Here is a 14537-nt window from a genome sequence, read left to right as displayed (position 1 = left end):
TGGGTTCACAGTGTGGTGCATATTTGTAACAGTGTTAAAGTTGTTTATACGGCCACCCTCAGTGTGACCTGTACGGCTGTTGACCAAGTATGCCTTGCATTCATGTGTGTGTGAAAAGCCGTAGATATTATGTGATTGGGACGGCACGCTAAGGCAGTGCCTTTAAGGTTTATTGGCGCTCTGTACTTCTCCCTACGTCCGTGTACACAGAGGCGTTTTAAAAAGTCTTAAATTTGACTTTTTGAAACCGATACCGATCATTTCCGATATTACATTTTAAAACATTTATCGGCCGATAATATCGGCAGTCCGATATTATTGGACATCTCTAATGAAATACCGTATTTTTCGAACCATAGGGTACACCAAATTAAAAGGTACACTGCCGATGAGCGGGTGTATTCAGGTCTTTTTTTCATACAAAAGGCGCAACGGATTATAAGGCGCATTAAAGGGGATCATATTATGATTTTTTCCTAAATTTAAACCACTATCTTGTGGTCTACATAACATGTAATGGTGGTTCTTCGGTGAAATGGTTGCATAGATTATGTTTCAGACCATTTTCACGTATCTTTCTGAGCGTCTCTTCAGGATTCGCCGTTTTGTGGGCGGTCTTATTTACGTGGCTCGCCTTCGGCAGCGTCTTCTCCCCGTCATTTTTGTTGTGGCGGTGTAGCGTGCAAGGACGGGAGTGGAAGAAGTGTCTAAAGATGGAGGTAACTGTTTTAATGACATTCAGACTTTACTTCAGTCAATAACGGAGCAGCATTTTTTCATCCGTGGCTCAATAATCCAACGCCGCAAATGTGTCCCGTGAAAAACTGTCAACCGGAACCCTCTGGTAACTAAAGTTCCATGGGTGAATAATGTAAACTCACTACACCGGTATGTTTTAGCGCTTTGATAGCGGGTCTACTGACAGATATAAGTAAGAACTTTACGCTACTTTATATTAGAAATGGCAACAGCGGAAGATGAATAAGAAAATCGAGAAAAAGAAGAAGCTTATGACTACGGACTACAATGACGGACACGCGCACATTTTCAGAACTCATGCAGATCCCAAATACACATCAGCAGGTTTTCAGAATTTAAGAAAGTTGGTTTTCTATAATATTGCGAAACAAAACGCCAGATAATATGACTGCTATAGGTGCCATTTTGCGGTCCTTACACACGCACCATAATAATACTCCTAAGTTTAATGCGCCAACAATCCATCATTCGGTGCGTGCTAAAAACATTTTGACTGATTTTTGATCGCTGTGTGTAATGTTCTAGTGCGTCTGCCTCACAATACGAAGGTCCTGGGTTCAATCCTGCGCTCGGGATCTTTCTGTGTGGAGTTTGCATGTCCTCCCCGTGACTGCATGGATTCCCTCCGGGTACTCCTGCTTCCTCCCACCTCCAAAACATGCACCTGGGGATAGGCCCCTCCCACCTCCAAAGACATGCACCTGGGGATAGGCCCCTCCCACCTCCAAAGACATGCACCTGGGGATAGGCCCCTCCCACCTCCAAAGACATGCACCTGGGGATAGGTTGATTGGCAACACTAAATGGTCCCTAGTGTGTGAATGTTGTCTGTCCATCTGTGTTGGCCCTGCGATGAGGTGGCGATTTGTCTAGGGTGTACCACGCCTTCCGCCCAAATTCAACTGAGATAGGCTCCAGCACTCTCCGTGACCCCGAATGGGACAGGCGGTACAAAAATGGATGGATGGATTATGAATACTACATGAATAGTACAAACCCCGTTTCCATATGAGTTGGGAAATTGATGATGTGAAATTTTCTTCCTGTTTTTAAATCACTCTTAAAAACACTTTTATTCCATTGCTATTAAAACCCCCGTTTCCATATGATTTGTTGAAATTGTGTTAGATGTAAATATAAACAGAATACAATGATTTGCAAATCCTTTTCAACCCATATTCAGTTGAATGTGCTACAAAGACAACATATTTGATGTTCAAACTGATAAACATTTTTTTTTTTTTTTTTGCAAATCTCTAACTTTAGAATTTGATGCCAGCAACACGTGACAAAAAAGTTGGAAAAGGTGGCAATAAGTACTGATAAAGTTGAGGAATGCTCATCAAACACTTATTTGGAACATCCCACAGGTGTGCAGGCTAATTGGGAACAGGTGAATGCCATGATTGGGTATAAAAACAGCTTCCCAAAAAATGCTGTCTTTCACAAGAAAGGATGGGGCGAGGTACACCCCTTTGTCCACAACTGCGTGAGCAAATAGTCAAACAGTTTAAGAACAACATTTCTCAAAGTGCAATTGCAAGAAATTTAGGGATTTCAACATCTACGCTCCATAATATCATCAAAAGGTTCAGAGAATCTGGAGAAATCACTCCACGAAAGCGGCATGGCCGGAAACCAACATTGAATGACCGTGACCTTCGATACCTCAGACGGCACTGTATCAAAAACCGACATTAATCTCTAAAGGATATCACCACATGGACTCAGGAAGACGTCAGAAAACCACTGTCACTAAATACAGTTGGTCGCTACATCTGTAAGTGCAAGTTAAAGCTCTACTTTGCAAAGCGAAAGCCATTTATCAACAACATCCAGAAACGCCGCCAGCTTCTCTGGGCCCGAGATCATTTAAGATGGACTGATGAAAAGTGGAAAAGTGTTCTGTGGTCCAATGAGTCCACATTTCAAATAGTTTTTGGAAATATTCGACATCGTGTCATCCGGACCAAAGGGGAAGCGAACCATCCAGACTGTTATCGACGCAAAGTTCAAAAGCCAGCATCTGTGATGGTATGGGGGTGCATTAGTGCCCAAGGCATGGGTAACTTACACATCTGTGAAGGCACCATTAATGCTGAAAGGTACATACAGGTTTTGGAACAACATATGCTGCCATCCAAGCGCCATCTTTTTAATGGACGCCCCTGCTTATTTCAGCAAGACAATGCCAAGCCACATTCAGCACGTGTTACGACAGCGTGGTCTCGTAAAAAAAGAGTGCGGGTACTTTCCTGCAGTATAGATTTGTCTCCCATGGAAAATGTGTGGCACATTATGAAGCGTAAAATACGACAGCGGAGACCCCGGACTGTTGAACGACTGAAGCTCTACATAAAACAAGAATGGGGAAGAATTCCACTTTCAAAGCTTCAACAATTAGTTTCCTCAGTTCCCAAACGTTTATTGAGTGTTGTTAAAAGAAAAGGTGATATAACACAGTGGTGAACATGCCCTTTCCCAACTACTTTGACACGTGTTGCAGCCATGAAATTCTAAGTTAATTATTATTTGCAAAAAAATAATAAAGTTTGTGAGTTTGAACATCAAATATCTTGTCTTTGTAGTGCATTCAACTGAATATGGGTTGAAAATGATTTGCAAATCATTGTATTCCGTTTATATTTACATCTAACACAATTTCCCAACTCATATGGAAACGGGGTTTGTACATTCATACTAGTACTAGTACTAGTACATTCCTAGGTTTTGTGTCATATATCCAGGGTGTACACCGCCTTCCGCCCGGATGCAGCTTAAAATAGTCCCAAAATGGACAAGCGATAGAAAATGGATGGATGTTAATTTGATCGCCAATGTTAAATGAATGAAAAAGGGTGTTTTTTTTGGAAACTTTTTCAAATTGTGCCATCATAGTGAGGGGAACCGCTTAAATTGGTGTTTGTCTGCCACTGATAATTGCAGCTTTTTGGGGAAGTATAATTACATAATGTGGTTTCATGTTGTCGTGCCAGTGCAGATAGAGGATTTGTTTGAGCCTTTTTTTTGACTCTTCCAAACCTTTTTAGGCATGCGCTGGACATCCGGGAACACTATGAGAGGAAACTGGAGAGAGCCAACAACCTGTACATGGAGCTCAGTGCCATCATGCTGCAGCTGGAGGTGCGAGAGAAAGAACTCATGAAGTAAGTGAAAGTCTAAATCACTGCTGGTAGTCCTGCTTTACTCTGGTTGTACTTCCTTGCTAGGGAAGGCTACAGGCGCTAGGTTTTCTGCGCAATTTAATCGATCAATCAATCAATGTTTACTTATATAGCCCTAAATCACTGGTGTCTCAAAGGGCTGCACAAACCACTACGACATCCTCGGTAGGCCCACATAAGGGCAAGGAAAACTCACACCCAGTGGGACGTCGGTGACAATGATGACTATGAGAACCTTGGAGAGGAAGAAAGCAATGGATGTCGAGCGGGTCTAACATGATACTGTGAAAGTTCAATCCATAATGGATCCAACACAGTCGCGAGAGTCCAGTCCAAAGCGGATCCAACACAGCAGCGAGAGACCCGTTCACAGCGGAGCCAGCAGGAAACCATCCCAAGCGGAGGCGGATCAGCAGCGCAGAGATGTCCCCAGCCGATACACAGGCAAGCAGTACATGGCCAACGGATCGGACCGGACCCCTTCCACAAGGGAGAGTGGGACATAGAAGAAAAAGAAAAGAAACGGCAGATCAACTGGTCTAAAAAGGGAGTCTATTTAAAGGCTAGAGTATACAAATGAGTTTTAAGGTGAGACTTAAATGCTTCTACTGAGGTAGCATCTCGAACTGTTACCGGGAGGGCATTCCAGAGTACTGGAGCCCGAAATGAAAAAGCTCTATAGTTAACGAGATCCATTTGGCGGTACATACAGTATATCAATCAATCAATCAATCAAAGTTTATTTACATTGCCCTAAATCACGAGTGTCTCAAAGGGCTGTACAAGCCACAATGACATCCCACATCTGGGCGAGAAAAACTCCACCCAATGGGATACAATGAGAAACCTTGGAGGGGACTGCAGATGTGGACGTCGAGTGGGTCTAGTTAATAGTGTGAGAGTCCAGTCCATAGTGGGGCCAGCAGGGGGTCGTCTTGAATGGAGACAAGTCAGCAGCGCAGAGACGTCCCCAGCTGATGTACAGATGAGTTTTGAACAGCTAGCGCTTCATCTGTGGTCACCTGATAGGTGAGGGGGGCAGAGCAGAAAATAGAGGGCAGATCAACTGGTCTAAAAGGGCGTTCTATTTAAAGGCAATAGTATGCAAATTAGTTTTAAGATGGGGTTTAAGTGTTTCTACTGAGGTAGCATCTCTGTTACCACACTGCAAAAAGTCAGTGTTCAAATACAAGAAAAACAATACAAAAATTAGGGGTGTTTTATTTGAACTGAGGAAAATGATCTGCCAGTAGAACAAGAACTTTCCGAAACAATTGAAATTAGTTAACTTCAATTAAGTCACTTAGCTATACCGGGGCGGTACAGCTCAGTTGGTAGAACGGCCGTGCCAGCAACTTGAGGGTTGCAGGTTCGAGCCCCGCTTCCGCTATCCTAGTCACTGCCGTTGTGTCCTTGGGCAAGACACTTTACCCACCTGGTCCCAGTGCCACCCACACTGGTTTAAATGTAACTTAGATATTGGGTTTCACTATGTAAAGCGCTCTGAGTCACTAGAGAAAAGCGCTATATAAATATAATTCACAATAATTCACAACTCCCAAATACCTTAAAATAAGTATATTCTTACTAATAACAAGTGCACTCTTCTTGGTGGAAAAAAAAGACCTTTTTGCTCAATATGCTGAAAAATATTCTTAAATTAAGTAAATAATAAAATAAATAAATGGGTTGTACTTGTGGAGGGGGTCCGGTCCGATCCGATCCGGTGGCCATGTACTGCTTGCCTGTGTATCGGCTGTGGACATCTCTGCGCTGCTGAGCCGCCTCCGCTTGGGATGGTTTCCTGCTGGCTCCGCTGTGAACGGGACTCTCGCTGCTGTGTTGGATCCGCTTTGGACTGGACTCTCGCGACTGTGTTAGATCCGCTTTGGACTGGACTCTCGCGACTGTGTTGGATCCATTATGGATTGAACTTTCACAGTATCATGTTAGACCCGCTCGACATCCATTGACTTTCCTCCTCTCCAAGGTTCTCATAGTCATCATTGTCACCGACGTCCCACTGGGTGTGAGTTTTCCTTGCCCTTATGTGGGCCTACCGAGGATGTCGTAGTGGTTTGTGCAGCCCTTTGAGACACTAGTGATTTAGGGCTATATAAGTAAACATTGATGATTGATTGATTGATTGATAGCGCTTTTCTACCTTCAAGGTACTCAAAGCGCTTTGACACTACTTCCACATTCACCCATTCACACACACATTCACACACTGATGGAGGGAGCTGCCATGCAAGGCGCCAACCAGCACCCATCAGGAGCAAGGGTGAAGTGTCTTGCTCAGGACACAACGGACGTGACGAGGTTGGTACTAGGTGGGATTTGAACCAGGGACCTTCGGGTTGCGCACGGCCACTTTACCACTGCGCCACGCCGTCCCTAAATGCTAGTGCTATTATCTTGACATAATGATATGCGCTCGGCATTACATTTCTTGAAATCAGCAAACTTATACTAAAAACTAATATACTGTTCTTAATGGAAAGGCAACAAGTCAACCGCTTGTTACTCTCGGGGTCTACTAGGCGAATCATATTGTCTAAAAATGCATTTTGCCATCGCTAACATGACATCATCACAAGTGCGTGCTCTTTCTGTCAGTTAGTGTGCTAAAAAATTTTTTTATGTAATTTTGAAGAATTTATCTGAATGTGCTTGAACTATTTCTGTTCAAAATAGTTTGAAATGTTACTTGTTAAATGTTTAAAAATTAACTGTCAATTTACTGTACTCTGCCAACTGTACTACTATATGAGTGGGTCTGTTCTATTGTTTGTTGGGCTTCACGGTGGGAGAGGGGTTAGTGCGTCTGCCTCACAATACGAAGGTTCTCAGTCGTCCTGGGTTCAAATCCAGGCTCGGGATCTTTCTGTGTGGAGTTTGCATGTTCTCCCCGTGACTGCGTGGGTTTCCTCCGGGTACTCCGGCTTCCTCCCACCTCCAAAGACATGCACCTGGGGATAGGTTGATTGGCAACACTAAATTGGCCCTGAATGTTGTCTGTATCTGTGTTGGCCCTGCGATGAGGTGGCGACTTGTCCAGGGTGCACCCCGCCTTCCGCCCCATTGTAGCTGAGATAGGCACCAGTGCCCACTGCAACCCCAAAAAGGGAATAAGTGGAAGAAAATGGATGGATCTTGTATTGTTTCATTGAAAATAAAACGGCAAAGTCCATTTGGCTGTCATCTGTTTTAATTATGAGACACAATTGTGTCAAAGTCATCATTTTTTTTCATGCTTGAAAAAAGGCAGTATTACTTTAAAAAAGTAGTTTTATTCTTGAGTGTTGATGACACAGCTTTACAACACTTGATATTCTAGATTCAAGCATGTTTTACTCAATATAGGTCATCAAATCTCAGCAACAAGCTGTAATATCTTACTGAGATCATTTAGGACCAAAACACTTAAAATAGGTAAAACACACTAACATAAAATCTGCTTAGTGAGAAGAATTATCCTATCAGACAGAAAAAAAAGCAAAAATCATCCTTATTCTGTCATGACCCTCCCCTGCCGAATTCTTATTGGTTGACGTGTGTGTGACGATTGCTGACATTTTCTTCGTCTCTTCCGCGAATTAAATAAGTAATATTATTTGATATTTTACGGGAATGTGTTAAATAATTGCACACATAAGTCGCTCCTGAGTATAAGTCGCGCCCCCGGAAAAAAACTGCGACTTATAGTCCGCAAAATACAGTTGTAAAACTTTTTTTTGCTTTGACCATTCAATGAATGGACAAAGTTTTTCTGTAAGTAGAATCACAGCTGACCTGGACATTGGAAAGTTCTCTTGCCGTCTAAAAAGTGTTGTATCCCAAATAGCTGCAATCGCTTTCTCATTAAAGGGGAACATTATCACCAAACCTATGCAAGCGTCAATATATACCTTGATGTTGCAGAAAAAAGACCATGTATTTTTTTAACCGATTTCCAAACTCTAAATGGGTGAATTTTGGCAAATTAAACGCCTTTCTGTTTATCGGTCTTTTAGCGATGACGTCAGAACGTGACGTCACCGAGGTAACACACCCGCCATTTTCATTTTCACATTACAAACACCGGGTCTCAGCTCTGTTATTTTCCGTTTTATCGACTATTTTTTGGAACCTTGGAGACATCATGCCTCGTCGGTGTGTTGTCGGAGGTTATAACAACACTAACAGGGAGGGATTCAAGTTGCACCACTGGCAAGAAATCTGCCGCCAGACCCCCATTGAATGTACCAGAGTGTCTTCACATTTGACCGGCGATGCTAAGACAGACATGGTACAGAGATGTATGGATAACCTGCAGATGCATTTGCAACCATTAAGTCAACGAAATCACAAAGGTGAGTTTTGTTGATGTTGTTGACTTATGTGCTAATCAGACATATTTGGTCACGGCATGACTGCCAGCTAATCGATGCTAACATGCTACGCTAATCGATGCTAACATGCTATTTACGCTAGCTGTATGTACATTTGAAACTAGATACCCACATTTAATGCGAAACAAACACCAATCGACGGATTTAAGTTGCTCCAGTGTCACAAGATGCGAAAGTCCTGATCGTTTGGTCCGCACATTTTACCGGCGATGCTAATAAGGCAGCCATGCTATGGGCCACTTCATTAGGTACACCCACGCTATGGCCGAATAGCGTCAATAGCTGCAGTTTTTTCTTCAATTTCGTTTTCGCTATCTGCCTCCATACTCCGACCATCTGTTTCAATACATGCGTAATCTGTTGAATCGCTTAAGCCGCTGAAATCCGAACTAATGTCGCTATATCTTGCTGTGCTAACCGCCATGTTGTTTGTATTGGCAGCACTGTGTGACGTCACAGGGAAATGGATAGTGGTTTCAAAGATAGCGAAAATAAGGCACTTTAAAGCTTTATTTAGGGATAGGTAAAATTTTGAAAAAAAAATACAACAAGCCACTGGGAACTGATTTTTATTGTTTTTAACCCTTTTGAAATTGTGATAATGTTCCCCTTTAAAATGGCATCTTTAATGCACAGGAAGCCAGTGCAGGTGAGCCAGTACAGGTATATATGTATGTATATATGTATATAAAGGTATATACAGTATAGGTATATATGTATGTATATATGTATATAAAGGTATATACAGTATAGGTATATATGTATGTATATATGTATATAAAGGTATATACAGTATAGGTATATATGTATGTATGTATGTATATAAAGGTATATACAGTATAGGTATATATGTATGTATGTATGTATATAAAGGTATATACAGTATAGGTATATATGTATGTATATATGTATATAAAGGTATATACAGTATAGGTATATATGTATGTATATATGTATATAAAGGTATATACAGTATAGGTATATATGTATGTATATATGTATATAAAGGTATATACAGTATAGGTATATATGTATGTATATATGTATATAAAGGTATATACAGTATAGGTATATATGTATGTATATATGTATATAAAGGTATATACAGTATAGGTATATATGTATGTATATATGTATATAAAGGTATATACAGTATAGGTATATATGTATGTATATATGTATATAAAGGTATATACAGTATAGGTATATATGTATGTATATATGTATATAAAGGTATATACAGTACAGGCGTAACATGATCAAACTTTCTTGTTTTTGTCGAAAGTCTAGCAGCTGCATTTTGTACCAACTGTAATCTTTTAATGCTAGACATAGAGAGACCCGAAAATAACACGTACAGTACTCGAGACGGGACATAACGAACGCATGAATAATGATCTCAGCCTCGCTGGTGGACAAAATGAAACCAATTTTAGTGATATTACAGTGTAGGTCAGGTTTTGTTTAAAGTGCTGTCCCAGCATGAAAAAATGTTTGGGTGAGTTTCTTTGAGGCAAAAAAATAATCCAGCGTTTCAGTCACATGTCAGTCTGGGCTCACGCCTGTGTTTATTTTATAGGCTGAACTTCCCAGGCCTGTGTTTATTTGTCTCCATGACATCCACTAGTGGAAATTTACAGTGTCTACCTCCTCCTTTCATTTTGGGGTCATTTCTGACCTGTTTTTGCTAGTCAAACATGAATTAGTGTGGAAGTTTTATTCATGTTCTAAATATGGGAAACCACTTCCGACAGGAGAGAGCAAGCTGTGGAGAAGAAATACCCGGGGACTTACAAGCGCCACCTCGTCAGGCCCATCGTGCGGTCAAACGCAGTAGAAAAGTTGATCAAGAAAAAAGGAAGCATTTCCCACAAACCTGGGATGCCCGCTGCCAAAAGGTAAGACTCACCAGCATCATAAGACAAATACATCCTTATGTGATCACCGAGCTGCAAATCATACAAATTCTCCATCTATAGTGTCAACAACTTTTCCCAGGGTAATACATGTTCTATTTAAAGTCATATATATGTCACATTATTTGTCATGCAAGTGTACACTTATATAATGATAAATGGGTTGTACTTGTATCGCGCTTTTCTACCTTCAAGGTACTCAAAGCGCTTTGACACTACTTCCACATTCACACACACATTCACACACTGATGGAGGGAGCTGCCATGCAAGGCGCTAACCACGAACCATCAGGAGCAAGGGTGAAGTGTCTTGCTCAAGGACACAACAGGCGTGACGAGGTTGGTAGAAGGTGGGGATTGAACCAGGAACCCTCAGGTTGCTGGCACGGCCACTCTCCCAACTCTCCCAACTTAACAATACATTGTCACCGTTAACTACAAACCCCGTTTCCATATGAGTTGGGAAATTGTGTTGGATGTAAATATAAACAGAATACGATGATTTGCAAATCATTTTCAACCCATATTCAGTTGCTTGGGATCCTAGTCCTGTTGGAAGGTCCAACGTCTCCCAAGCCTCAGCTTCGTCACTGACTTCATGACATTTGCAGCTAATATATCCTGCTAGGAAATAGAATTCATAATGCCTTGAACGCGCTGGAGATTCCCGGTACCTGAGGCAGAGAAACAGCCCCAGAGCATGATTGACCCCCCCACCATGCTTAACAGTAGGCAAGGTGTTCATCTTTTTGTAAGCTTAATTTTTTTCTCCTCCAGACATAACGTTGATTCATAGGCCCAAAGAGTTCTAGTTTTGTCTCATCACTCCATAGAACAGTTTCCCAAAACTTTTGGGGTTCGTCCAGATGATTTTTGGCATACTGGAGTCTTTTTTTCTTGTGCCTGGTAGTCAGAAGTGGGGTGCGCCTGGGAGTTCTGGCATGGAGGCCTTCATCTTGTAGTGCGTGCCTTATTGTCTGGGACGACACCTGCGTTCCCCCCTCTGCAATGTCCTGTTGTAGTTCCTCAGCTGTTACCCGGGGGTTTTTCACCACTGTACGCACACAGCATCCTCTTTCTACCACGCCCAGGTAGTGTTTCCACTGTGCCTTTAGCTTTAAACTTGCAAATTATACCCCCAACTGTGTCTCTTGGAATTTGTAATGTCTTTGCTATTATCTTATATCCATATCCTTTCTTATGAAGAGAAATTACCTCCTTCCTTGACTTCTTTGACCACTCCCTGGACTTCACCATGTTGCAAATACACCATTGACCATCTACAAGAAGCTGAGCATCACAGTCTTTTTCAATCAGTTTAATTGTTGCTCGATATGGTTGAAAATACCTTATTCAAATTCTGTTCTTAAGAGTTATGATCTTCAAGGGGTTGAATAATTTTATCAATGAGATATTAAGAGAAATGACACTGTTTGGTATGTTACAAAATATAATGTTGTCTATTTGACACATCTTTATTTGATATGACTATAAACAAAATACGGAATAAACGTCCAACTTGCTAAAACACCAAAATTGTGTGGGGGTTGAATATTTTTGATCACAACTGTCAGAGGTGTTTCCGTGTGTGACGGCATGCTGATATGATTTCGCTGCGGTTGTTGAGAGCTGACAGATCTGGGTGATATATAATAAACAGTTCCTCTTTTGAGCATGGGTTTCATCTTTTATTACCACTGTTGCAAGGTGTGCTGGATGACAATTTGTCAAAGACAATAATGTTGAATATTCAATAACATGGCAAATTCTTGCTTCCAGCACACCTTACAACAGTGGTAATAAAAGATGCAACCTATGCTTCAAAGAGAAACTGTTAATTATATATCACCCAGACCTGTCATCTCTCAACAAGCGCAGCGAAATCATATCAGCATGCCGTCACAGACGGAAACACCTCCTAGGTAACACATGAGCCAATCACCACGCCCCTACGCCTGCCTGTACCCGCCCACTCTGGCGTGGCGCAGTGGGTGTGTGACCGTGCGCAACCCGAGCGTCCCTGGTTCAATTCCCACCTGGTACCAACCTCGTCACGTCCGTTGTGTCCTGAGCAAGACACTTCACCCTTGCTCCTGATGGGTGCTGGTTGGCGCCTTGCATGGCAGCTCCCTCCATCAGTGTGTGAATGTGTGTGTGAATGGGTAAATGGGGAAGTAGTGTCAAAGCGCTTTGAGTACCTTGAAGGTAGAAAAGCGCTATACAAGTACAACCCATTTATCATTTATACAAACCATGGTATGTGAATGCTTCCATTAAAATCTCTCGACGATTGAGGGAACCCCTCATGAAACAGTTCTGTAGAGATGAAGTAGTCTTGTGATTTTTCCCACACATATGTGTATATATATATATATATATATATATATATATATATATATATATATAATACTTGACTTGGTGAATCTAGCTGTAAATATACTCCTCCTCTCTTAACCACGCCCCCCACCTCCTGAAATCGGAGGTCTCAAGGTTGGCAAGTATGTTTAAAACGTTAATGGACGGTATAGCTCGGTTGGTAGAGCGGCCGTGCCAGCAACTTGAGGGTTGCAGGTTCGATCCCTGCTTCCGCCTTCCTAGTCGATGCCGTTGTGTCCTTGGGCAAGACACTTTACCCACCTGCTCCGAGTGCCACCCACACTGCTTTAAATGTAACTTAGATATTGGGTTTCACTATGTAAAGCGCTTTGAGTCACTTGAGGAAAAAGCGCTATATAAATATAATTCACTTCACAATTCACAATGAAAAGTTGCATAATTGAAATACGCCATTTCTTTATGGACCTCTTCCAGGCCTGACTTGCTCCGCTCTGATGGGATACCGAGTCTGGACGCCCTCCCTTCCCCCTCACCGTTGTCCGCCAGCCCAAAAGTCTCCACCCCTCCCGGCAAATCCCGCTACCGAAGCAAGCCCCGTCACCGCCGCGCCAATAGCAAGGGAAGCCATAACGAGTTCCTCGGGATGCTGAAACCTGTGGCAGTGGTGCCAGAAGATGTCCGGTCGTTACAGGAGCTAACTCATCAGCATCATCACCATCACCTGCCTCTGCCTCCCACAGCGCCCCCGCTCCCTTTGAAGGGCCGCGAAGAGGCCGTGGTGAACTGTGCCAACAACCTGCGGTATTTTGGCCCTGCTGCCGCCCTCCGTAGCCCCCAGACGGATCACCTGCAGCGCCGGGTCTCGGGTTCCAACCCCGACCTGATCTCCACGGTGGTGGACGCAGACACACGACAGCGGGCCTCAACCGCGAGCTCCAATCCTCTAGCAGGTACTGGTGCTGGGTCTTTGTGTCCCTGTTGCCAGGCACACCCCTTGCCTGGATGCCTTCACTGTCAGGAAGGACCTCCTGCATCCGGCCAGCCGGAGCCGCTCAGTTCTCAAGAAGGCACACAGTCCTCTTTGGGGGCTCCTAAGAAAGATCCAGGTTTTGATGATGATGGAGACGTCGCGAAGAAGGCAGAGGCCCGGAAACAGGAAGCCTTCCAGAACACCCGCGCCCTTCCGACCGCACTTCCCCGCACACTCAGGCCTCTGAGGAAGGTCAGCATCGGTCTAAAGGATGTTTGTGTGAAGGGAAGTCAGGGAGATAAGAAACATCTTGTTACTTTTCTTTCAGGGTGGAGATGAGTCTTCTGAGGAGGAAGAAGGAGAGGTGGACAGTGAGGTGGAGTTTCCAAGGAGACAGAGGTAAAGTGCAATTATTTCCACTCAGGCATGTGAAATATTCAATTGACGGCTGAAATCTGTGTTGCAAAACATTAATTTTTGCGTAAAAATATCACTTGCGTGTTGTTTTATTGAAATATTAACAAGAAAAGCTCGCCTCAGCCTGAACGCTCCACTGAGTGGCGGGATGGAGAGACCATCAGGCAAATAATCAATCAATCAATCAATCAATGTTTATTTATATAGCCCTAAATCACAAGTGTCACAAAGGGCTGCACAAGCCACAACAACATCCTCCTTTCAGATCCCATATCAGGGCAAGGAAAAACTCAACCCAATGGGACAATGAGAAACCTTGGAGAGGACTATACCATTATGTTAGATCCATTATGGACTGGACTCTCACTATTATGTTAGATCCACTATGGACTGGACTCTCACACTATTATGTTAGATCCACTATGGACTGGACTCTCACTATTATGTTAGATCCACTATGGACTGGACTCACACTATTATGTTAGATCCACTATGGACTGGACTGTCACTATTATGTTAGATCCACTATGGACTGAACTCTCACTATTATGTTAGATCC

At 42.8% G+C, this 14537-nt stretch overlaps 1 protein-coding gene across 2 annotated transcripts in view; it reads left to right on the top strand.

Annotated features, from left to right (window-relative positions):
- Nucleotides 1-14537, top strand: part of si:ch211-45c16.2 (mitogen-activated protein kinase kinase kinase 13) — a 96002-nt gene that overhangs the window by 72590 nt on the left and 8875 nt on the right. For both annotated transcript variants that reach the window (XM_061880106.1, XM_061880107.1), the window contains 4 exons: nucleotides 3810-3926; nucleotides 10093-10236; nucleotides 13066-13813; nucleotides 13890-13960. In XM_061880106.1, coding sequence (XP_061736090.1) covers nucleotides 3810-3926; nucleotides 10093-10236; nucleotides 13066-13813; nucleotides 13890-13960 — 1080 coding nt within the window. The remainder of the gene's footprint in view (nucleotides 1-3809; nucleotides 3927-10092; nucleotides 10237-13065; nucleotides 13814-13889; nucleotides 13961-14537) is intronic.

The sequence above is a fragment of the Nerophis ophidion genome, linkage group LG19 (assembly GCF_033978795.1).
Source record: "Nerophis ophidion isolate RoL-2023_Sa linkage group LG19, RoL_Noph_v1.0, whole genome shotgun sequence".
NCBI lineage: Eukaryota > Metazoa > Chordata > Actinopteri > Syngnathiformes > Syngnathidae > Nerophis > Nerophis ophidion.
The sequence above is the reverse complement of the archived record's forward strand: the minus strand, read 5'-3'. Positions and strand labels throughout refer to the sequence as shown.